Below are 23,438 nucleotides of genomic sequence, written 5' to 3' on the forward strand. Positions count from 1 at the left end.
CCTCTCTCCTCCCCCCTGTCTTCCATTCATCAACAACAGCCTTCAATAAAGGTAACTGTCATGTTGAATGTTCATTCTTTTGTGCATATAAATCTATTTTTTAGATAAAAAAAAAGTTGTTGTTGATACTTCTGGGTGTCTGGAATGAATTAATTGGATTTACATTATTTCTTATGGGGATAATTGATTCGAAAATCTTCTGTTTCGATAATAGTCCCACTTCCAGGAACGGATTAAGGACGATAATTGAGGGACCACTGTAATGTCCGTTACCTAGGATAACCCCAAAAATGTCAGATGAAGTGACTTAATGATATGAAAAGACAGCATATATTGACTGATATGCAGGAATCAATTAATTTAATCACGAACACTGATTTGAAAGTTGTATGGGACTCTTATGGTCAGACCAGTGAGAGGAGGGATGGGAGGCTGGGGAGGAAGCTAGGTTTCCCACACAAAGTGGACTGACCCACAGGCAGACTGCCCACAAACCCATTAGATGGAGGGTAAAAATCTTGTGGTCCAGCTTGCAGTGCTTAATTTTTTTTTTCCAAGTAGTGACACCATGTTAGTCAAATTTTACGGAGTGTTAGTCGAAAATATGCTGTACTTTTGCAGTAGTGTAATAGAGATAATGTGGTAAATGAACACATGTTAATCGGCTCCTGGACAGATGGCCAACGTACATTTCGCAGACAAACATTTGGCCGAACAGACATTTCACTGACAAACATTTGGCTGAATGGACATTTCACTGATGGACATTTGGCCGAACGGATGAAATGGCATTCATTGCCTAACCTAACCTAATTTTCCGTTCAGCCAAATGTTCATTCGGTGAAATGACCGCTTGGCCAAATGTCCATCAGTGAAATGTCTGTCAGCCAAGTGTCTGTCAGTCATCTGTCCAGCCACATGTTAATCAACAGTCTATTGTAATGGGTTGGCACTGTGCTCCAATTTCTTGAATTGACTCTGAATATCTCTCATTCCCCCAGGGAAAACCAGTTAGCTTGAATTGAGTCATGGAGGTAGACAGTACTATACAGTGCCTTCACTCTGAAGAAGGGATGGGGGATGTTGCAGTTCAGAGGGTTATCTGAGTTGTGATATCATCATCCTTTTGGGAGGACAATAATTGAATGAATGATGATGAAAGTGTTCCTTCTTTTTTGGGTCACCCTACCTTGGAAGACAGTCTGTGTATTTAAAATAAAAATAATTTAATAAGGAAAAGCATGAGAGTTGAAACATCTATGGATGGGCATTTTGTACATAAAACAAAACCACTTTTCTTACATTCAGATGTAGGGAAGAGATCATTCATTATCAGGGATAATGAAAAGTGTCAGTTGATGACTTAGAAAAGGGAGTGATAGTAAAGTCATTAGACAGTATTAATAGCATTTTAGGAAATGCTTTGTAAATCATTTGCATGAATTTGCGAGTTTCCAAAGATTTCATTACATAAATACATGCCATGCAGTGCCTAAAGATTGTGATTACCTACACTAACTACATTATGACCTTTAAGATCAACCACCGTAGAGCATGAAGTTGCTTGCCTTGATGTCTCTCCACTCTGGGAAGAAGAAATGGCTTCTGTTGTGGCTGTTGGCCTCTGGACTGACATATCTGCACGAGTTCTTGCCCTTCCTTCACTAGAAGAAAATGCCAAAGAGTTTCTTGGAGGAGGTAATGCTCGCAATAAGTTGACGTATTGCTTATCTCAGAAATGTTTTATTCTAGATAAAGCTTTAAGTTGTTGGTTTATATGAGAAAACTGGATTTAAATGTTTTATTAATAAATGTTAATGACATGCTCACTGATTAATTTTATATGGTGTATTTATTAAGGGATGAGTACATTTTAATATTTTTGTCCATGCCAGATATCATACCTCGTTCTATACTGATGACTACATTTGAAGGCCATCACTACCTTCTGTGTGCCATGGGAGATGGGCAGCTTTTCTATTTCAGTTATGCTCCATCTACTGGCTACCTGTCTGATAAAAAAAAGGTCTGATATAAACTTTAATTTTTTGTTAATATTCATCTTGCTAATTTCTTCATTTTTTTTGTCCCATTGTGTTTTTCCTTCCTTCCTTCCTTTCTTTCTTTCATTACACAATATATTTATTTCACTTCATTGTGTCATTTTTCTCTTAGTTTTCCCTGTTCTTTCCTATCAGCAATGACTACATTTGTATACTGGCTCACATGCACTTAACCCTTTCAGGGTCCGTGCCATAGTTATACGGCTTTGAGTTGAGGGTCCAAATCATAGTTCTATGCCATGAACTCAGCTTACTCTGATAAGCTGTGAGTGGTAAATTTGGGCCTAGATATGAGAGAATACATCTATGTGGTATGTGTGCACCACATAAAACAAGTCCTGCAGCACACAGTGCATAATGAGAGAAAAAAACTGAGACTGTAATTTTTTTATTAAAACAAACTTTGCAGTGTTTTTTTCGTATGTTTTTTATAGTTGTACTTGCTATTTCTTGGTCTCATTTGATAGAATGGAAGATATAATACAGAAATAGAGATGATTTTGATTGGTTTTATTACTGGAAATGGCTTGAAACTGAGCTCAAAGTAGCGGAAATGTTAAATTTTTGCCAATGTTCAAGAGTAAACAAATGACCTCGCACATCTAATACATGCCAGCGGGTGGGTCTAATATATGTTCACCAATGTGATGATATTATTTATTCAGTTATTACAATATTGCATAACAGTAAATTTTCTATTTTTTGGTTTGAATAAAAATGCATTATGTGAATAAAAAATCAAAATGGAATTAATTTGTAAAGCTTGAAAACATAACTAATGAACAGAGGAAATGTTAGTTTAGTGCCAGGAATGCCTGCATTGTTTATTCTGAACCTTATTTTGAAATTGGAATATTTTGAACTTTGCGTTAAATTGGCCAAATTACCAGTTTTCGATCACTTATTTTGTAGTTGAAACAGTTGACTTGGCAATTTCTTGTGCTCAGTCGATAGAACAGAAGTAATTCTAGTGAAATAGCTAAGAGTTTGGTTGACTGGAATAATGTAATTGGCCTAAAATGGGAGTCAAAGTCGGCAAAATCGCCAATGCGTAAATATTGCTGACACATCAAATTTTGCGAGAGCATAATTTCATCAGTTTTCCATCAAATTTTGTACTATTTGTTTTATTACCTTCAGAAAACAATTCTCTACCATTTCATAAGAAAAAATAATTTTTTTTTTTTTTAAATTCTTGGACCCTGTGCACACTTCGAAATTTGGCCTCTGGACCCTGAAAGGGTTAAAAAGCTCCTGCATGCCTTGTGAACACACACACTGCAGGTGTGATCACTTGCTTCTGTATAAATATTTGGGATAAATTTTGTTTGTAATGCATTTTCTGTTTATTTATAGTAGTATAAATTATTTTACAGGTTGTTCTTGGAACGCAGCCTACTACATTGCGAAGATTCCGTTCTCTTTCTTCAACCAATGTATTTGCTTGTTCAGACAGACCTACTGTTATCTACTCATCTAATCATAAGCTAGTTTTCTCCAAAGTCAACTTGAGAGAAGTGACACACATGTGCCCTCTTAATGCAGAGGCATATCCTAACAGGCAAGTTCATTGTAATTTATGCTTGCTTTAAATAGGCAGACTTAAAATAGATGACTTTAAGGTTGGAGCCAAAAAAATAAAAAAAAAATGTATTTTATAATACACAGTAGTACCTCGGTACTTGAACGTAATTCGTTCCAGAAAGGCTGTTGAAGTGTTGATCTGTTCGAGTACCAAACAAATTTTCCCCATAAGGAATAATGTAAATTAGATTAATCCATTTCAGACCCCCAAAAATACACTTACAAAAGCATTTTAATGCGAAGTTTACAAGCCTAGCATGCATAAATCTAAAAAAGAAAAAAACTAAACACAGTGCTTGTCTAAACACCATGCTTGTTTATCCAAGTGATAGACATAAGAACATAAGAAAGAAGGAACACTGCAACAGGCCTACTGACCCATGCGGAGCAGGTCCATGTCCCCACCCCGGGCTAGATCAATGACCCCCCCCCCCCCTCCAAGGATGGAGCACTGCACCAGACCCAGCAGCACAAGCTAGTCAGGTCCAACTCACACCCACCCACACCCACTCATGTATTTATCTAACCTATTTTTAAAACTACACAACATTTTAGCCTGAATAACTGTACTCGGGAGTTTGTTCCACTCATCCACAACTCTGTTACCAAACCATTGCTTTCCTATATCCTTCCTGAATCTGAATTTTTTCAACTTGAAACCATTGCTGCGAGTCCTGTCTTGGCTGGAAATTTTCAGCATGCTATTTACATCCCCTTTATTTATTCCTGTTTTCCATTTATACACCTCGGTCATATCCCCCCTAATTCTATGTCTTTCAAGAGAGTGCAGATTCAGGGCCCTCAGTCTATCCTCATACGGAAGATTTCTGATACATGGGATCATCTTTGTCATCCTCCTCTGTATGTTTTCCAGAGCATTTATATCCATTCTGTAATATGGTGACCAGAATTGAGCAGCGTAGTCTAAATGAGGCCATTGCATCAGTCTATTCAAATCATCCTGGAGTGCTCTAGTGTCCTCATTAGAATGAATTGGACGGCCTATTTTGGTGTCATTAGCAAATTTGCTTATGTCGCTATTTATTCCCTCATCTATGTCGTTTATGTAAATTGTGAACAACAACTGGCCCAACACTGACCCCTGAGGAACACCGCTTGTGACGTGCCCCCATTCTGATTTCACCCCATTTATGCAAACTCTGCTGTCTGTTTGTCAGCCATGCCTCTACACAGGAAAAAATTTCTCTTCCTATTCCGTGTGCCTTAAGTTTCCTCAATAGCTTCTGGTGTGGAACTCTATTGAAAGCCTTACTGAAGTCCATATACACAATATCATATTCATTACCATGATCTACCTCCTCAGACACTTTAGTGAAAAAAGTTAGTAAATTCGTAAGACAGGAACACCCCTTTGTAAAACCGTGTTGAGATTCATTAATCAATCTGTGCCTGTCAAGATGGCTACGAATTGCTTTGGCAATTATTGATTCCATAAATTTTCCCACTATCGAGGTAAGGCTTATTGGTCTATAGTTCGAAGCTAAGGACCTGTCACCTGCCTTCTAAATAGGTATTACATTTGCCATTTTCCACTTATCAGGCACAATGCCAGTTTGTAGTGATACGTTAAAAAGATTAGCCAAAGGTATGCTAAGTTCCTCTTTACATTCCTTTAACACCCTTGCAAATAGTTCATCAGGACCTGGGGATTTGTTAGGTTTTAGTTTCTCTATTTGCCTGAGGACCATGTCACTAGTTACCGCAATCATACATAGTTTATTATCATCCTGTTCTACATAATCTATTATTTCAGGAATATCACTAGTATTTTCCTGGGTGAAAACTGAGAGGAAGTAGGTATTGAGAATTTCACACACATCTTTATCACTGTCAGTGATCTGACCAGAGTTACTCTTAAGTGGGCCAATCTTGTCCCTAATCTTACTTCTGTATACCTGAAAGAATCCTTTTGGGTTAGTCTTTGAATCCCTTGCGACCTTAGCCTCATAATCCCTTTTTGCTTTTCTTATTCCTTTCTTTATTTCTCTCTTTAATTGAATATATTGATTTCTTAACTGCCCATCCTCTCTTTTGATATGCCTATACATGTATATGCCTCTCTTTTGACCAGTGACATGTTTTAATCTATTGTTCATCCATTTGGGATCATTTTTGTTAGATCTAATTTCCCTACTCGGGACAAAAGTTGTCTGGGCACCTAGAACTATGCTCTGAAAAGCGTCATATTGGCAACCAAGATCACCTACCTGACCCATAGTCAGGACATCCCAATTTAGCCCACCCAGGTGATTTTTCAGTCCCATGAAGTCGGCCAAGCGAAAATCTGGGACAGATTTGATTGCAGTTACCTGGGTAATTCCATGATATATTGAAACTAAGTGATTTGTGATCACTTTCCCCAAGCTCATCATTGACCTCAAGATTATTAATTAGTGACTCTTTGTTGGCAAGAACCAAGTCAAGCAGATTGTTTCCTCTAGTTGGTTCTGTCACAACCTGTTCTAAAAAGCAATCCTGAACCATATCAAGAAAGTCACTAGACTCAAGATTTCCTGTCATATTGTTCCAATCAATTTGTCTAAAGTTAAAATCTCCCATTATCACAACATTTTCATATCTAGATGCCTTATGAATTTCGTCCCATAACAGCTTATTGCCCTCCCTATCAAGGTTTGGGGACCTATAAATCACAGCCAAAATTAATTTGTCACGTCCCTCGAAAAAGTGTAGCCAAACAGATTTTGTGTTCGATGTTTCTAATCATATCATGTCTAAAGACAACAATTTAAATTTTATCTGACATACATTGCCACTCCACCACCCTTCCTGTTGACCCTATCAGTGTGGAATAGTTTATAACCCTGTATGTTGCATTCAGAAGGCATTTCTCTATCTTTCAGGTTGAACCAGGTCTCTGTTATACCAATAATATCTATATTACCTACACTTGCAAGTAATCTTAGCTCATCTATCTTATTTCTTAGACTCCTACTATTTGTATAGTAAACCTTAAGGGAGCTAGTCACTCGTTGCCCTCTACTATCTCTCTTTGTTTGTTGATCAGTTGATTTGCCATTACTAGCAACTTTATTTTGAATATTGTTTTTTGAACATATCCCTGAGGTATCCCGGTAATAACTGCTGTTTTTAACCCTAATGCTGCAGCCTGATTGTTTGCCACATACACCCATACCTCTATAATCTATCAGTTTAAATTCCTAGATAAGTCATCTATTACCCTCTCAATTGAATTGGCTAATGCAACCACTCCATCCCCAGAGAGATGAACCCCATCCCTTGCATATATATCACGTTTGCCAAAGAATAGGTTCCAGTTATCAATGAATGGGATTGCAAGTTCCTCGCAGTACCTGTCTAGCCAGCAATTTATACCAATTGCCCTAGACATCCATTCATTGCTTACTCCCTTTCTAGGCAAGATGCTACATATGACTGGGATCCCTCCCTTAGATCTAACTACTTCTATGGCTAACCTGTACTTATCCAGCAGCTCCTCTCTCCTGCCCTTCCCAGTGCCATTACCCCCAGCACTAAGACATTTAATGGGCTTGTTCCCATTACCTGCCATAATATTATCAAGCAAAGGCTTCACTTTTAGATCACCACTTGCATTCCTGTACAACAAAAGAATGAGTCTGTCCTTCATTTGCTAGTGTCCTGGCAGTGACTTCTCCTTTTGAGTGATATAGGTTCTGTTTGGCATTTTTTTCCCCAAAATAACCCTGTCTCATCACAATCGACTATGTACAGGCTGAGGGAATAAAACCCTCAGCCTGTACATAGTCACTAAACTCAATGACGTATTTCTCGGCAGCAGGCCATGTTTGTTTTTTTTGAGTGCCAAGCAAACAGTTGACTACTGCGATTTTTTTTTTTTTACTGAACAAAGTGTTCAAATACCGAATTATTTGAGTTGGGAGCTGTTTGAGTACCGAGGTACTACTGTACTTTTTTGCTGTATATATAGTGCATCTGTATTCCAAAACCAATTGGTCGTTGAGGCAGTACCATAGCAGTTTGTGTTTATGGTTATATGATGAAGCACTCAGATACTTCCAGGAAAATAAGTGAAATGTTGAGAAGGTAGGAAAGTTCCTGATTGTAAAAATACTTGAGTTTTATTTAAGCAGTGGTTATTATGGTAGGAGGAAACAATTTTTTTCACTTCAACAACAACAGATGCTGGTGATGTGGAGGCTATCTACTCAAATACGATCTTGGTTTAGGATAGTTTGTGAAATTAAGATTTATGATTCTCAGTTACTGTATATGCAAGATAGACATCCTATTTCAGCTAGACCTGAAACCAGAGGAGGTACCCATAGAACTCTGAAAGACAACAAAAATTAACGTAAAAACATGCACTTGGTCATAGACAGTACGTAATAATAGACAACTGTCAAAATACCCAATAAGTGTTATATTTCTTTCTTTTGGTTTCATACAATTAGTCCATATGTGCAAAATGGGTAGATATTATTTCTGCTAACATACATTTTATATTTGATCTGGTTCCAAGTCATGAACCAAATTACATCATTAGCTATTATGTCAAAGACCTATGACTGTACTTTGGTTACTGTCTTTAATGGGTACCAGACATGATAAATTATACACCCACATTCAATAAATTTGCCTAATACAATACTGTACATCTGTTTGAGGCTTAGGACAGCTTTCTTGCTTGCTGTAGCCTCTAGAGTCTAGACTGAGAGTACAGGCAGACTCCACTTTACAGCATTTTTCTAATACAGCAGTTTTCAGTTATATCCATTCTTCATTTATTCAGACTTCCTACAATAAATGTATTCACCACTAATTATAAGGTGAGAATGGAAATATTTTAAGCTAAGTAATACAGTGGAGCCCTGGTTTTCGTCTTTATCTGTTCCAGAAGGTTGGCCGAAAACCGATTTGTATGAAAACTGAAGTAATATTTCCCATAAGAAATAATGTAAATCCAATTAATCCGTTCCAGACACCCAAAATTATTAACAAAAAATACATTTTATAGAGAACAACTATAGTTTTACATACAGAAAACAATGAGAAATAAATATAAATGACTAATGAAATGGATAGATTTATTTATTTATTTATTTATTTATTTATTTATTTATTTAGAAATTTAGCATACATACAGAGGTACAAAAAAATACAGGTAAGAGCAGCATGCCAAAGCCACTTATATGCATAGCATTACAGGCTGGCTTACAATTAACTTAAGATTAACTAAGCAATGATGAAATCAGTGATAAGACATTATTGTAAACAGATAACTATAAAATACAAATGAGTATTACAAAGACAGGTCATGTGGTTGCATGCATTGCTGTTCATTCAGTAGAATGGAGTATTCTGTTAGGTAGTGTATTTAAAAAAAATAACAAAGTTAGGTTTAACATTTGTGTGATATAATTGTGAGTAACATTTAGGATATACAATTTATATGGTTCAGTTATTCAGTATTTATTTGGTTTTGAGTGAGATGAGCATTTAACATCATTTTACCTTTATTGAAGACTTGTTGGCATATGGAAGATGGTGAGGAGGGGAGAGGGAAGAGAGGTTATTGTTTGGAAGGGGAATCCCCCCTCTATAAAGACTTCAGGTATCAAAGCCCTATCTGGGGTTACCTCCCTTCTTTGTCTTTTACTGGCACTAGGACCAGCTTGAGAGTCACTAGACCCCTGTCACACAAAAAAATTTGTCCAGAGAGGCCTGTTTCTGGTGCCTCTTTAACCCTTTCAGGGTTTTGGACGCACTAGTACGGCTTACACACCAGGGTTTTTGACGTACTAATACGCCTAAATTCTAGCGCCCTCAAATCTAGTGAGAGAAAGCTGGTAGGCTTACATATGAAAGAATGGGTCTATGTGGTCAATGTGTGCAGCATAAAAAAAAATCCTGCAGCACATAGTGCGTAATAAGAAAAAAAAAAAAACTTTGACCTTGTTTTTGGATTAAAACAGCGACTTCGCACTGTATTTTCGTATGGTATGTATTGTTGTATTCTAGTTTTCCTGGTCTCACTTTATAGAATAGAAGGCATATTACAGAAATTGAGATGATTTTGACTGCTTTTACAATGAAAAGTTCCTTGAAATTGAGCTCGAAGTAGCAGAAATGTTCGGCTTTTACCAAAGTTCAAAAGTAAGCAAATCATGCTAAGCGTTCAGTACACATCAACTGGTGAGTCTAATATTCTTTCACAAGTGTGCTGATATTATTTATACCATTTCTACACTAATGCAGTAGTCTGTATAACAGTAAATCTTCTATTTTTTTGTGAGAATAAAAATTCAAAGTGGAAAGCAAAAGAATGTAAGAGGGGCGTGGGGATGTGACTAATGAACAGAGGAAGTGTTATTTTAGTGCCAGGAATGTCTTTGTTTATTCTGGACCCTGTTTGAAAATTGTCATCTTTTGAAATTTGTGTGAAACTGGCAAAATTGCTAAATTCTGACCACTGTATTGGATAGTTGAAATCGGTAAATAGGTGGTTTCTTGTACTCATTCGATAGAAAAAATAGAGTTCTAGCAAAATAATTATGATTTTTGTTGACTAGTACACTAGAATTGGCCGAAAATAGGGTTCAAAGTGGGCAAAATCGCCGATGCGTAAACATCATCGAGACTGCTAACTTCACAAGAGCATAATTTCGTAAGTTTTCCATCAAATTTCATACTTTTGGTGTCATTATGATTGGGAAAAGATTCTCTGAGGGAGAGGGCCTAGGGACCCTGAAAAGGTTAAGATTTGCCTAAAATGGGACATGGCATTGTCATCGAACATGTTGCTGACACGGCTTGCAACAGCTTTGTTAGGGTGATATTTCTCCACAAAACTTTGCACCTCACTCCACTTTGCACTAATATCCTTAATCACTGAAGAAGGCACATTCTCCCCTCTCTTTTCCTTCTCCTCTGAAGCAATTTCCTCAGCTAAGGTCTGTTGCTATTCCAGATGAAGATCTTGCAGCTCTTCAGTGTTTAGCTCTTCCCTGTGGTCATCCACCAACTCTTCCACATCCTGGCCACTCCCCTCCAACCCCATGGACTTCCCCAAAGACACAATAGATTCCACAACAGGAGTAGGGTCAGCCTCAAACCCTTCAAAATCCTTCTTTTGGCCACATTCTTGCCACAATTTTCTCCAAGAAGAGTTAATCATCCTGGAAGTTACTCCCTGCCAAGCCTTATCTATAAGGCTTATGCAATTAAGGATATTGAATTGATTCCTTCAGAACTCTCTTAGGGTCAATTCAATGTCCATGGTCACTTCAAAGCACCTTTGAAATGACCTGCTGGTCCGTGGGCTGGATGAGAGGAGTGGTATTAGGGGGCAAGAACTTCACTGTGATGAGACTAAACTCCCCCAACAATTGGTCTTCCAAGTCTGGAGGATGAACAGGAGCATTGTCCATTACCAGGAGGCACTTGAGTGACAATTTATTTTCCAGGAGGTGTTTCTTCACACTCAGGCCAAACACTTCATTGACCCACTTAGTGAAATTTTGCCTAGTGACCCATGCCTTATTGTTAGAGTTGCACATCACATACAATTTACTCTTGATGACTTTGTTTTTCTTGAACACTCTAGGATTTTCAGAGTGATTCACCAGTAAAGGCTTCAGTTTGAAATCCCCACTAGCATTACCACAGAACAAGAGAGTTAGCCTGTCCTTCATAGGCTTGCATCCTGGCAGTGCCTTTTCCTCCTGCGTGATGTAGGTCCTTGTTGACATTTTCTTCCAAAAGAGGCCTGTTTCATTACAATTGAAGACTTGTTGGGGGAGGAATCCTTCAGCCTCTATGTTCTCTTTGAATTCATCAATGAATTCAACCCCACATTTGTCTGAACTTTCAGTCACTTCGCTTCTTGAATCTGTCAAACCAGCCTTTGCTGGACATAAATTCACTAACAGCAGCACTCGTTCCAGGCATTTTCTTTGAGATCTTCATGCAACTGCCTTGCCTTTTTGCAAATTATTGCTTTCACAACACTATCTCCTGCTAACTGTTTTTGGTTGATCCACCAACAACAACTCAACATCTCCGATAGTTTGCGATCTCTGTTCTGTTAGCACATTTATCCCTTTCACAACATCAGCTTCCTCGATTTCTTCTTTCTTCACCAGGATGGAACTGATCGTTGATTTGGACTTCCCATACATCCTTGTGAGCTCAGCCACATGTATGCCACTTTTGTATTTTTCTATGAGCTCTTTCTTGAATTCTTTCATGTTTCTCACCTTTACCAAAGGGCTGGCACTCGGAACTTTCTTTGGCCCTATGGTGGCATATTTAGCAATTGCAAGCACAACAAACAATGGATTATTACAAAATGTTTTGGATGAACGTGCGGAGTAATGCTCACTGAATGAGTAACAAAGGCAGACTGAGTCACGAATGTATGAGCGGCCGCATCCCGTGGGCAGGTGGACACGTCTGGTATAGACGATTTCCGAGCAGATGTACAAAAACAGGGAAAATTTCGCCGAAAAAAGTGGTCAGAAACTGAATTGTATGATAACCGGACCAGACAAAAACCGGGGTTCCACTGTATACTGTAGTATATGCATTTTCTAGGCCTAGCTCTATTGCTCACTTAATATATGATAGTTTACAAATATATGATAGTGTAAACATGTTATCAGGCTTTTATATGCATTTGAAAGTGAGAAAAGGCTTTGATTATATTAACAGCAGTTTTCTCTTTACAGCAGTGGTTGAAACCTAACCTGCTGTATAAGCAGGACCTTCCTGTATATTATTGAAGAGCAGCACATTTTTAGTTCCTGTTAGGAGAGAGAAGTGTGTTTGGGCTTGTTTCTGTTACTGTGAGATATTGTATGAATTTCTGTAAATGCTAAGTAGTAGAAGTACAGTGGACCCTCATTTTTCATAATTAATCCGTTCCAGAGAGCGTGACTATTATCGAAATTGACCATTTGTGAATCCATTTTCCCCATAAGAAATAACGTAAATTCAATTAATTCGTTCCAGACACCCAGAAGTATCAACAACAATTTTTTTTTTTTTGCCTTAAAGATAGATTTACATGCACAAAAGAATGAACATTCAACATGACAGTTACCTTTATTGAAGGCTGTTGTTGATGAATGGAAGACAGGGAGGAGGAGGAGGAGGAGGAGGAGGAGAGGGAAGAGAGGTTCTTGCTTGGAAGGGGAATATCCCTCCATAAAGAGACTAGGTCACTTCAGGGGTCACTTCCCTAGCTTAAATATAGATTTACATGCAGAAAAGAATGCCAAATAAATTGAAAGCACTAATAAAATGTATAATTGAACATTTAACCTCACACTTGCCTTTACTGAAGACTTTTGATGGTGTATGGCAGACGGGGCAGAGGGAGGGGAGGCGAGTTTATTGTTGGAGAATATGACACTAATATCAACTCTACAGCTTATTTATCTATCACAATTCAACTAATATGACATAATAAACAATATTAATGACATAGAAAAATGGAATATACTCTAGAATGAATTAAATACGTCATGAATGTCACAAGAGGTGTTGTGTTGTTGTTGTTGGGTGTATAAGGGCCACTCTAAGCACCCTCTACCACCATCACTACCACCCTCTACCACCATCACTACCACCATCACTACCACCATCACTACCACCATCACTACCACCATCACTACCACCATCACTACCACCCTCTACTGCCATCACTACCACCCTCCACCACTATCACAACTGCTAGCACCCTCTACCACCATCACTACCACCCTCTACCACCATCACTACCACCCTCTACCACCATCACTACCACCCTCTACCACCATCACTACCACCCTCTACCACCATCACTACCACCCTCCACCACTATCACAACTGCTAGCACCCTCTACCACCATCACTACCACCTTCTACTACTATCACAACTGCTACCACTCTACCACCACCACCTTCATATTTTTCTACAAACTTTTTCTTGAATTATATGTGTTTCTCACATTCTTTACCAAAGGGCTGGCACTAGAAGCTTTGTTTGGAGCCATGGTGACTTATTTAGCAGTTGTAAGCACTAAAATGAATGGAATATTATGAAATGTATCATACGAACTTGTGGGATCATCCTCACTCACTGATAAATAATGGCACACTGGCTGGGAATGGAGTGTGAGGCGGCTCGCAGCTGTGTGTACGTGTCCCAGATGATCGACTATTTGCGAGTCAAACAACAATTCACAAGTCAGTGTTTTGATGAAAACGTCACGATTTTTTTAAATTACGACTTTCGAACCTTAAAATTATCGAGGGTCCACTGTATGTATGAAAGTGTGTATCTGCATTAAACTAGAATGTTGATATAAAATGTATGAATAGGAATGTTTCTTTTTAGAAAGTATACTACTTGATTGGTTGATAGTGGCCTAATGTGCATAATTCTCATAAAGTTCATAAACTGCTACTTTGGCACTATTTACATTAGTCATAAAACTTTTTAATATTTTAGTTTATCAGGGTAACTAATTTTGTGTTTGTACTGATTTAGTTGCATTGGAAATCCCATGTTACTGGATTGTTTGTCAGTGCATTTGCCAGTCTGTTTACTTGTGATTTAGCAGTGGTGGCATTAATAGTTTTACACTCCTTTTTCAGTTATTGGTACTACTAAAAATCTATTTCTTTTTCTAATTTTCTGAAGTTATCTGCTTTGTTCTAGTTACTCTAAAAGTAATCAGTGCCTTTTTTTACTACATTACAATAACAGATTTAAAGCTGCAATATATTTAGAAATATTTATTATTTCAGTCTTGCCTTAGCCACCAGTGAGGGCATCACCATTGGCACCATTGATGAAATACAAAAGCTTCACATACGAACTGTACCACTGGGGGAAACACCACGACGCATTGCTTATCAAGAGGAGACAGAGGTGAATGTTTTTGTTTATATAATTAAAAACTGTAAAAAGTATAGGAAAATAAGTCTGTTGAGTATGCCTGGTAATGTGTATGGTAGAGTTATTATTGAAAGAATTAAGAGTAAGACAGAGAGCAGGATAGCAGATGAACAAGGAGGCTTTAGAATGGGTAGTGGGTGTGTAGACCAAGTGTTTACAGTGAAACATATAGGTGAACAGTATTTAGATAAGGGTAAAGAGGTTTTTGTGGCATTTATGGAATTATAAAAGGCACATAGGGTGGATAGGGAGAAATATGGTAGTTGTTGTAAATGTATGGAATGGAAGGTAGGTTACTGAAAGCAGTGAAGAGTTTTTACAAGGATAGTGAGACTCAGGTTAGAGTATGTAGGAGAGAGGGAGATTATTTCCCAGTAAAAGTAGGCCTTAGACAAGGATGTGTGATGTCACCGTGGTTGTTCAATATATTTATAGATGGGGCTTTAAGAGAAGTGAATGCTTGGGTGTTGGCAAGAGGTGTGGGGTTAAAAGAATCTAACACAAAGTGGGAGTTGTCACAGTTGCTCTTTGCTGATGACACTGCTTTTGGGAGATTCTGAAGAGAAGTTGCAGAGGTTGGTGGATGAGTTTGGTAGGGTATGTAAAAGAAGGAAATTAAAAGTGAATATAAGAAAGAGTAAGGTGATGAGGATAACAAAAAATTTAGGTATCGAAAGATTGGATATCAGATTGGAGGGAGAGAGTATGAAGGAGGTGAATGTATTTAGGTATTTAGGAGTGGATTTGTCAGCAGATGGGTCTGTGAAAGATGAGGTAAATCACAGAATTGATGAGGGGAAAAAGGTGAATGGTGCACTGAGGAGTCTGTGGACACAAAGAACATTATCCATGGAAACAAAGAGGGGAATGTATGAGAGTATAGTTATACCGACTATCTTATGTGGGTGTGAAGCATGGGTGGTGAATGTTGCAACAAGGAGAAGGCTGGAGGTAGTAGAGATGTCGTGTCTGAAGGCAATATATGGTGTGACTATAATGCAGAGAATCCGTAGTTTAGAAATTAGGAGGAGGTGTGGGGTTACCAAAAGTATTATCCAGAGGGCTAAGAAGGGGTTATTCAGGCAGTTTGGACATGTAGAGAGGATGGAACAAAATAAGAGTAACTTGGAGAGCGTATAAATCTGTAGGGAAGGGAGGGCGGGGTAGGAATCAGCCTAGGAATGGTTGGAGGGAGGGGGTACAGGATGTTTTGTGTGTGAGGGGCTTGGACTTCCAGGAAGCATGCATGAGTGTGTTAGGAGTGAATGGTTTTTAAGACTTGACATACTATTGGAGTGTGAATAAGGTAACATTTATGAAAGGATTCAGGGAAACCAGCAGGCCGGACTTGAGTCCTGGAGATGGACACTACAGTGCTGACACTCTGAAGGAGGGGTGTTAATGTTGCAGTTTTATAACTGTAGTGTAAGCGCACCTTTGAGGTGCAATTTGGCGGAAGAGTATTACCATACTAATAAAGAGAAATTAAGGTTTTCTTCATGTAACAAATGGGCTCTTTTAATTACTAAGCAAGTTCACAAGAAAGCAGTTTATTGAGAAACAGAGCACTATGCTGTATTTATCAGTAGATCTCTTGCATTAATCATTTTTAGTGTTTCATAATTGATTATTATTGCTTGAATGCATAACCTTTTGAACAAATACTCTATACAGAAATGTATTGGTTTATGATTGTTTGCATGTTTATTGCTGTATTAGTGAAAGTTATGAGTGAGTTGGATGCTAAACTTGATGAGGAGTCCCAGGTCATTGCATTCTTCATCACAAACAAATAGCATGAGGGTTACCAGTGATTTAAACAATGACAGTGTGTCCTGCATTGCCAGGTGTTAGCTGCCTGTTTTTGTTAGTTCATTTTATAATTGACAGTTCTTTCTTTCAACACACCGGCCGTATCCCCCCGAGGTGGGATGGCCCAGAAGGAAAAACGAAAGTTTCTCCTTTCAAATTTAGTAATAAATACAGGAGAAGGGGTTACCAGCCCCTTGCTCCCGGCATTTCAGTCGCCTCTTACGACACGCATGGCTTACGGAGGAAGAATTCTGTTCCACTTCCCCATGGAGAATAATTGACAGTTAACTATGTTAAAATTAAAAAAGGAGATGGGTAGCCTGTATAGTCAGTAAACTGAATCAGGAACTTGGTGGTTGTGGTTACCACCAGGAATGTTTTGTATGCTGGCAGAATGATTAGAAACTGCATACAGTGCAAATGTAGAGTAAATGGTAAAGAAAAAAAATTGCTCACTTTGTTTTAGTTAATCTTGTTTTACAACCCATAATTATGGTTATAGGTAGTAGGTTGGTAGACAGCAACCACCCAGGGAGGTACTACCGTCCTGCCAAGTGAGTGTAAAACGAAAGCCTGTAATTGTTTTACATGATGGTAGGATTGCTGGTGTCTTTTGTCTGTCTCATAAATATGCAAGATTACAGGTACGTCTTGCTACTTCTACTTACACTTAGGTCACACTACACATACATGTCCGTGTTTATTTATACACACTCATCTGAGTTTTCTTTGATTTTATCTTGATAGTTCTTGGTCTTATTACTTTTCCTTTTATATCCATGGGGAAGTGGAATAAGAATCTTTCCTCCGTAAGCCATGCGTGTTGTAAAAGTCAACTAAAATGCCGGGAACAATGGGCTAGTAACCCCTTTTCCTGTAAAGATTACTAAAAAGAATAAGAAGAAGAAAATTGTCAAAGTGGGAAGTCTGAATGTGCGTGGATGTTGTGCAAATGATAAGAAAGAGATGATTGCGGATGTTATGAATGAGAAGAAACTGGATGTCCTGGCTTTAAGTGAAACAGAGCTGAAGGGGGTGGGAGAGTTTCAATGGAGAGGAATAAATGGGATTAGGTCAGGGGTTTCAAATAGAGTTAGAGCTAAAGAAGGAGTAGCAATAATGTTGAAGGATAAGCTATGGCAGGAAAAGAGGGACTACAAATGCATAAATTCAAGGATTATGTGGAGTAAAATAAAGATTGGATGTGAAAAGTGGGTTATAGTATGCGTATATGCACCTGGAGAAGAGAGAAGTGTAGAGGAGAGAGAGAGATTCTGGGAAATGTTGAGTGAATGCGTGGGGAGTTCTGAATCAAGTGTGAGAGTAATGGTGGTTGGGGATTTCAATGCTAAAGTGGGTAAAAATGTTATGGAGGGAGTAGTAGGTAAATTTGGGGTGCCAGGGGTAAATGTAAATGGGGAGCCTTTAATTGAGCTATGTGTAGAAAGAAATTTGGTAATAAGTAATACATATTTTATGAAAAAGAGGATAAATAAATATACAAGGTATGATGTAGCACGTAATGAAAGTAGTTTGTTAGATTATGTATTGGTGGATAAAAGGTTGATGGGTAGGCTCCAGGATGTACATGTTTATAGAGGGACAACTGATATATCAGATCATTATTTCGTTGTAGCTACAGTTAGAGTAAGAGGTAGATGGGAAAAGAGGAAGGTGGCAACAACAAGTAAGAGGGAGGTGAAAGTGTATAAACTAAGGGAGGAGGAAGTTCGGGCGAGATATAAACGACTATTGGCAGAAAGGTGGGCTAGTGCAAAGATGAGTAGTGGGGGGGTTGAAGAGGGTTGGAATAGTTTTAAAAATGCAGTATTAGAATGTGGGGCAGAAGTTTGTGGTTATAGGAGGGTGGGGGCAGGAGGAAAGAGGAGTGATTGGTGGAATGATGAAGTAAAGGGTGTGATAAAAGAGAAAAAGGTAGCTTACGAGAGGTTTTTACAAAGCAGAAGTGTTATAAGAAGAGCAGAGTATATGGAGAGTAAAAGAAAGGTGAAGAGAGTGGTGAGAGAGTGCAAAAGGAGAGCAGATGAAAGAGTGGGAGAGGCACTGTCAAGAAATTTTAATGAAAATAAGAAAAAATTTTGGAGTGAGTTAAACAAGTTAAGAAAGCCTAGGGAAAGTATGGATTTGTCCGTTAAAAACAGAGTAGGGGAGTTAGTAGATAGGGAGAGGGAGGTATTAGGTAGATGGCGAGAATATTTTGAGGAACTTTTAAATGTTGAGGAAGAAAGGGAGGCGGTAATTTCATGCACTGGCCAGGGAGGTATACCATCTTTTAGGAGTGAAGAAGAGCAGAATGTAAGTGTGGTGGAGGTACGTGAGGCATTACGTAGAATGAAAGGGGGTAAAGGAGCTGGAACTGATGGGATCATGACAGAAATGTTAAAAGCAGGGGGGATATAGTGTTGGAGTGGTTGGTCCTTTTGTTTAATAAATGTATGAAAGAGGGGAAGGTACCTAAGGATTGGCGGAGAGCATGTGTAGTCCCTTTATATAAAGGGAAAGGGGACAAAAGAGATTGTAAAAAATATAGAGGAATAAGTTTACTGAGTATACCAGGAAAAGTATACGGTAGAGTTATAATTGAAAGAATTAGAGGTAAGACAGAATGTAGAATTGCGGATGAGCAAGGAGGCTTCAGAGTGGGTAGGGGATGTGTAGATCAAGTGTTTACATTGAAGCATATATGTGAACAGTATTTAGATAAAGGTAGGGAAGTTTTTATTGCATTTATGGATTTAGAAAAGGCATATGATAGAGTGGATAGAGGAGCAATGTGGCAGATGTTACAAGTTTATGGAATAGGTGGTAAGTTACTAAATGCTGTAAAGAGCTTTTATGAGGATAGTGAGGCTCAGGTTAGGGTGTGTAGAAGAGAGGGAGAATATTTCCCGGTAAAAGTAGGTCTTAGACAGGGATGTGTAATGTCACCATGGTTGTTTAATATATTTATAGATGGGGTTGTAAAAGAAGTAAATGCTAGGGTGTTCGGGAGAGGGGTGGGATTAAATTATGGGGAATCAAATTCAAAATGGGAATTGACACAGTTACTTTTTGCTGATGATACTGTGCTTATGGGAGATTCTAAAGAAAAATTGCAAAGGTTAGTGGATGAGTTTGAGAATGTGTGTAAAGGTAGAAAGTTGAAAGTGAACATAGAAAAGAGTAAGGTGATGAGGGTATCAAATGATTTAGATCAAGAAAAATTGGATATCAAATTGGGGAGGAGGAGTATGGAAGAAGTGAATGTTTTCAGATACTTGGGAGTTGTCGTGTCGGCGGATGGATTTATGAAGGATGAGGTTAATCATAGAATTGATGAGGGAAAAAAGGTGAGTGGTGCGTTGAGGTATATGTGGAGTCAAAAAACGTTATCTATGGAGGCAAAGAATGGAATGTATGAAAGTATAGTAGTACCTACACTCTTATATGGATGTGAAGCTTGGGTGGTAAATGCAGCAGTGAGGAGACGGTTGGAGGCAGTGGAGATGTCCTGTCTAAGGGCAATGTGTGGTGTAAATATTATGCAGAAAATTCGGAGTGTGGAAATTAGGAGAAGGTGTGGAGTTAATAAAAGCATTAGTCAGAGGGCAGAAGAGGGGTTGTTGAGGTGGTTTGGTCATTTAGAGAGAATGGATCAAAGTAGAATGACATGGAAAGCATATAAATCTATAGGGGAAGGAAAGAGGGGTAGGGGTCGTCCTTGAAAGGGTTGGAAAGAGGGGGTAAATGAGGTTTTGTGGGCGAGGGGCTTGGACTTCCAGCAAGCGTGCATGAGCGTGTTAGATAGGAGTGAATGGAGACGAATGATACTCGGGACCTGACGATCTGTTGGAGTGTGAGCAGGGTAATATTTAGTGAAGGGATTCAGGGAAACCGGTTATTTTCTTATAGTCGGACTTGAGTCCTGGAAATGGGAAGTACAATGCCTGCACTTTAGCCCTTTGAGGGTTTTGGTCGTACTAGTACGTCTTACGCGTAGGGGTTTTTGATGTACTAGTACTCATAAATTCTAGCGGCCTCAAATCTAGTGGGAGAAAGCTGGTAGGCCTTCATATGAAAGAATGGGTCTATGTCGTCAGTGTGCACAGTCTAAAAAAAATCCTGCAGCACACAGTGCATAATGAGAAAAAAGAAACTTTGGCCATTTTTTTTTAATAAATCAGCGACTTTGCAATGTATTTTCGTATGGTATTTATTGTTGTATTCTAGTTTTCTTGGTCTCATTTTATAGAATGGAAGACATATTACAGAAATTGAGATGATTTTGACTGGTTTTACAATGAAAGGTGCCTTGAAATTGAGCTCAAAGTAGCAGAAATGTTCGATTTTTACCAAACTTCAAAAGTAAACAAATCGTGCCAAGCGTGCAATACACGTCAACTGGTGAGTCTAATATTCTTTCACAAGTGCACCAATAATATTTTTACCATTTTTTACACTAATGCAGTAGTCTGCATAACAGTAAATCTTATATTTTTTGTGAAAATAAAAATTCAAAGTGGAAAGCAAAAGAATATAAGAGGGGCCTTGAGACGTGACTAATGACTAGAGGAAATGTCATTTTAGTGCCAGGAATGTCTTTCTTGTTTATTCTGGACCCTATTCGGAAATTGGCATCTTTTGAAATTTGTGTGAAATTGGCAAAATTGCTAAATTCTGACCACTGTACTGGATAGTTGAATTTCATAAATGGGTGGTTTCTTGCACCCATTCGATAGAAAAAATGGAGTTCTAGCGAAATATTCATATTTTTTGTCGACTAGTATAGTGAAATTGGCCGAAAATGGGGCTCAAAGTGGGCAAAAATGCCGATGCTTAAACATCGCCGAGACCGCTAACTTTGCGAGAGCATAATTCCGTAAGTTTTCTATCAAATTTCAAACTTTTGGTGTCTTTATGATCGGGAAAAGGTTCTCTATCTTTTCATAAGAGAAAATAATTTTTTTTTTTTTAAATTTGGCCGACCCTGAGAACGAGTTTCGGAGAGGGCCTGTCGACCCTCAAAGGGTTAAAGGAGGGGTTTGGGATATTGGCAGTTTGGAGGGATATGTTGTGTATCTTTATACGTATATGCTTCTAAACTGTTGTATTCTGAGCACCTCTGCAAAAGCAGTGATAATGTGTGAGTGTGGTGAAAGTGTTGAATGATGATGAAAGTATTTTATTTTTGGGGATTTTCTTTCTTTTTTGGGTCACCCTGCCTCGGTGGGAGACGACCAACTTGTTGAAAAAAAAAAATTATGGTTATTTTAACCCTTTCACTCTCCAAATCCGTAAAATTGATTGTTTTTTTTTAAGTGGTAGAGATTCTTTTTCTGGAGGTAATGATGCCAAAAGTATGAAATTTGATGGAAAACTTATGGAATTACACGGGCACGAAAATAATGGTCTGGGTGCCGTTGACACTGGCAATTTTGCCATCTTTCTATTTTAATTAAATTTCCTTTGCTCCATTCAACCAAATTTTGAACTATTTCACACACTGCACAGGCCCATTCTCTCATGTCTATGCCAGTATTTATCGCTTATGGCTTATCAGAGTGAGCTGAACTCGTGACGTAGAACTATGTGAGGGACTCTAGCCTCAGTGACATAGTTCTGTGTAATGGCTACTGAAAGGCTTAAATGCTGTGGAAGGTCGTCGTCCATTTCATCGTTCACTTGATTTAAGCATAAATGGTTTATGATTTGGTGGAAAATTAAGTACAATGTCTATACCCCAGGCCTTAGACAGGAATGTGTAATGTCACTATGGTGGTTTAACATTTATAGATGGAGTTGTAAAAGAAGTAAATGCTAGGGTGTTTGGGAGAGGTCTTCTTTCAACAAACTGACTGTATCCCACAGAGGCAGAGTGGCACAAAAAGAAAAATGAAAGTTTCAGAAGAAGGGGTTACTGGCCCCTTGCTCCTGGCATTTTAGTAGCCTCTTAAGACACACATGGCTTATGGAGAAAGAATTTTTCACTTCCCCATGGAGAGTTGAGGAGAAGTGTGTGATTAAATTATGGGGAGTCAAATACAAAATGGGAGTTGACACAGTTAATTTTTCCTGATGATACTGTCATGATACTGTTCTTTTGGGAGATTCTAAAGAGAAGTTGCCAAGGTTAGTGGACGAGTTTGGGAGGGTGTGTAAAGGAAGAAAGTTGAAAGTGAACATAGATAAGAGTAAGGTGATGAGGGTATCAAACAAATTAGGTAAAGAAATATTAAATATCACATGGGAGGGAGGGAGTATGGAAGAAGTGAATGTTTTCGGATATTTGGGAGTAGATTTGTCAGCAGATGGGTTTATGAAGTACGAGGTTAACCACAGAATTGACGAAGGAATAAAAGGTGAGTGGTGCATTGAGGTATCTGTGGAGACAAAAAATGTTATCTATGGAGGTGAAGAAGGGAACGTACGGGAGTATAGTGGTATCAGCACACTTATATGGGTGTGAAGCATGTGTTGTAAATGCTACAGCAAGGAGGAGGCTGGATGCAGCAGAGATGTCGTGTCAAAGGGCAATGTGTGGTGTAAATATTATGCAGAGAATTCTTAGTGTGGAAATTAGGAGGTGGTATGGAGTTACTAAAAGTATTATTCAGAGGGCTGAAGAGGGATTATTGAGGTGGTTTGGTCATTTAGAGAAGAAGGAGCAAAATAGGATGACTAGGAGTGTGTATAAATCTGTAGTGGAGGGGAGGAGGGGTAGGGGTCACCCTAGGAAAGGCTGGAGGGAGGGGGTAAAAGATGTTTTGTGTGCAAGGGGCTTGGACATACAGCAGGCATGTGTGAGCATGTTAGATAGGAATGGATGGAGACAAGGGGTTTTTGGGACCTGATGAGCCATTGGAGTGTGAGCAGGATAATATTTTGTGAAGGGATTCAAGGAAACCTGTTAGCTGGACTTGAGTCCTGGAGGTGGGAAGTACAATGCCTGCACTTTTAAGGAGGAGTTTGGGATATTGGCTGGAGTGACATCTAAAGTGTCATATCTGGGTGCCTCTGCAAAGACAGTGATTATG

At 38.6% G+C, this 23,438-nt stretch overlaps 1 protein-coding gene across 1 annotated transcript in view; it reads left to right on the forward strand.

Annotated features, from left to right (window-relative positions):
- The window catches only part of pic (DNA damage-binding protein pic), a 224,519-nt gene that overhangs the window by 117,096 nt on the left and 83,985 nt on the right, over positions 1 to 23,438 (forward strand). Inside the window, exons 12-15 of the mRNA XM_070092474.1 lie at positions 1,538 to 1,698; positions 1,896 to 2,026; positions 3,440 to 3,624; positions 14,442 to 14,565. Coding sequence (XP_069948575.1) covers positions 1,538 to 1,698; positions 1,896 to 2,026; positions 3,440 to 3,624; positions 14,442 to 14,565 — 601 coding nt within the window. The remainder of the gene's footprint in view (positions 1 to 1,537; positions 1,699 to 1,895; positions 2,027 to 3,439; positions 3,625 to 14,441; positions 14,566 to 23,438) is intronic.

The sequence above is a fragment of the Cherax quadricarinatus genome, chromosome 39 (genome assembly GCF_038502225.1).
Source record: "Cherax quadricarinatus isolate ZL_2023a chromosome 39, ASM3850222v1, whole genome shotgun sequence".
NCBI lineage: Eukaryota > Metazoa > Arthropoda > Malacostraca > Decapoda > Parastacidae > Cherax > Cherax quadricarinatus.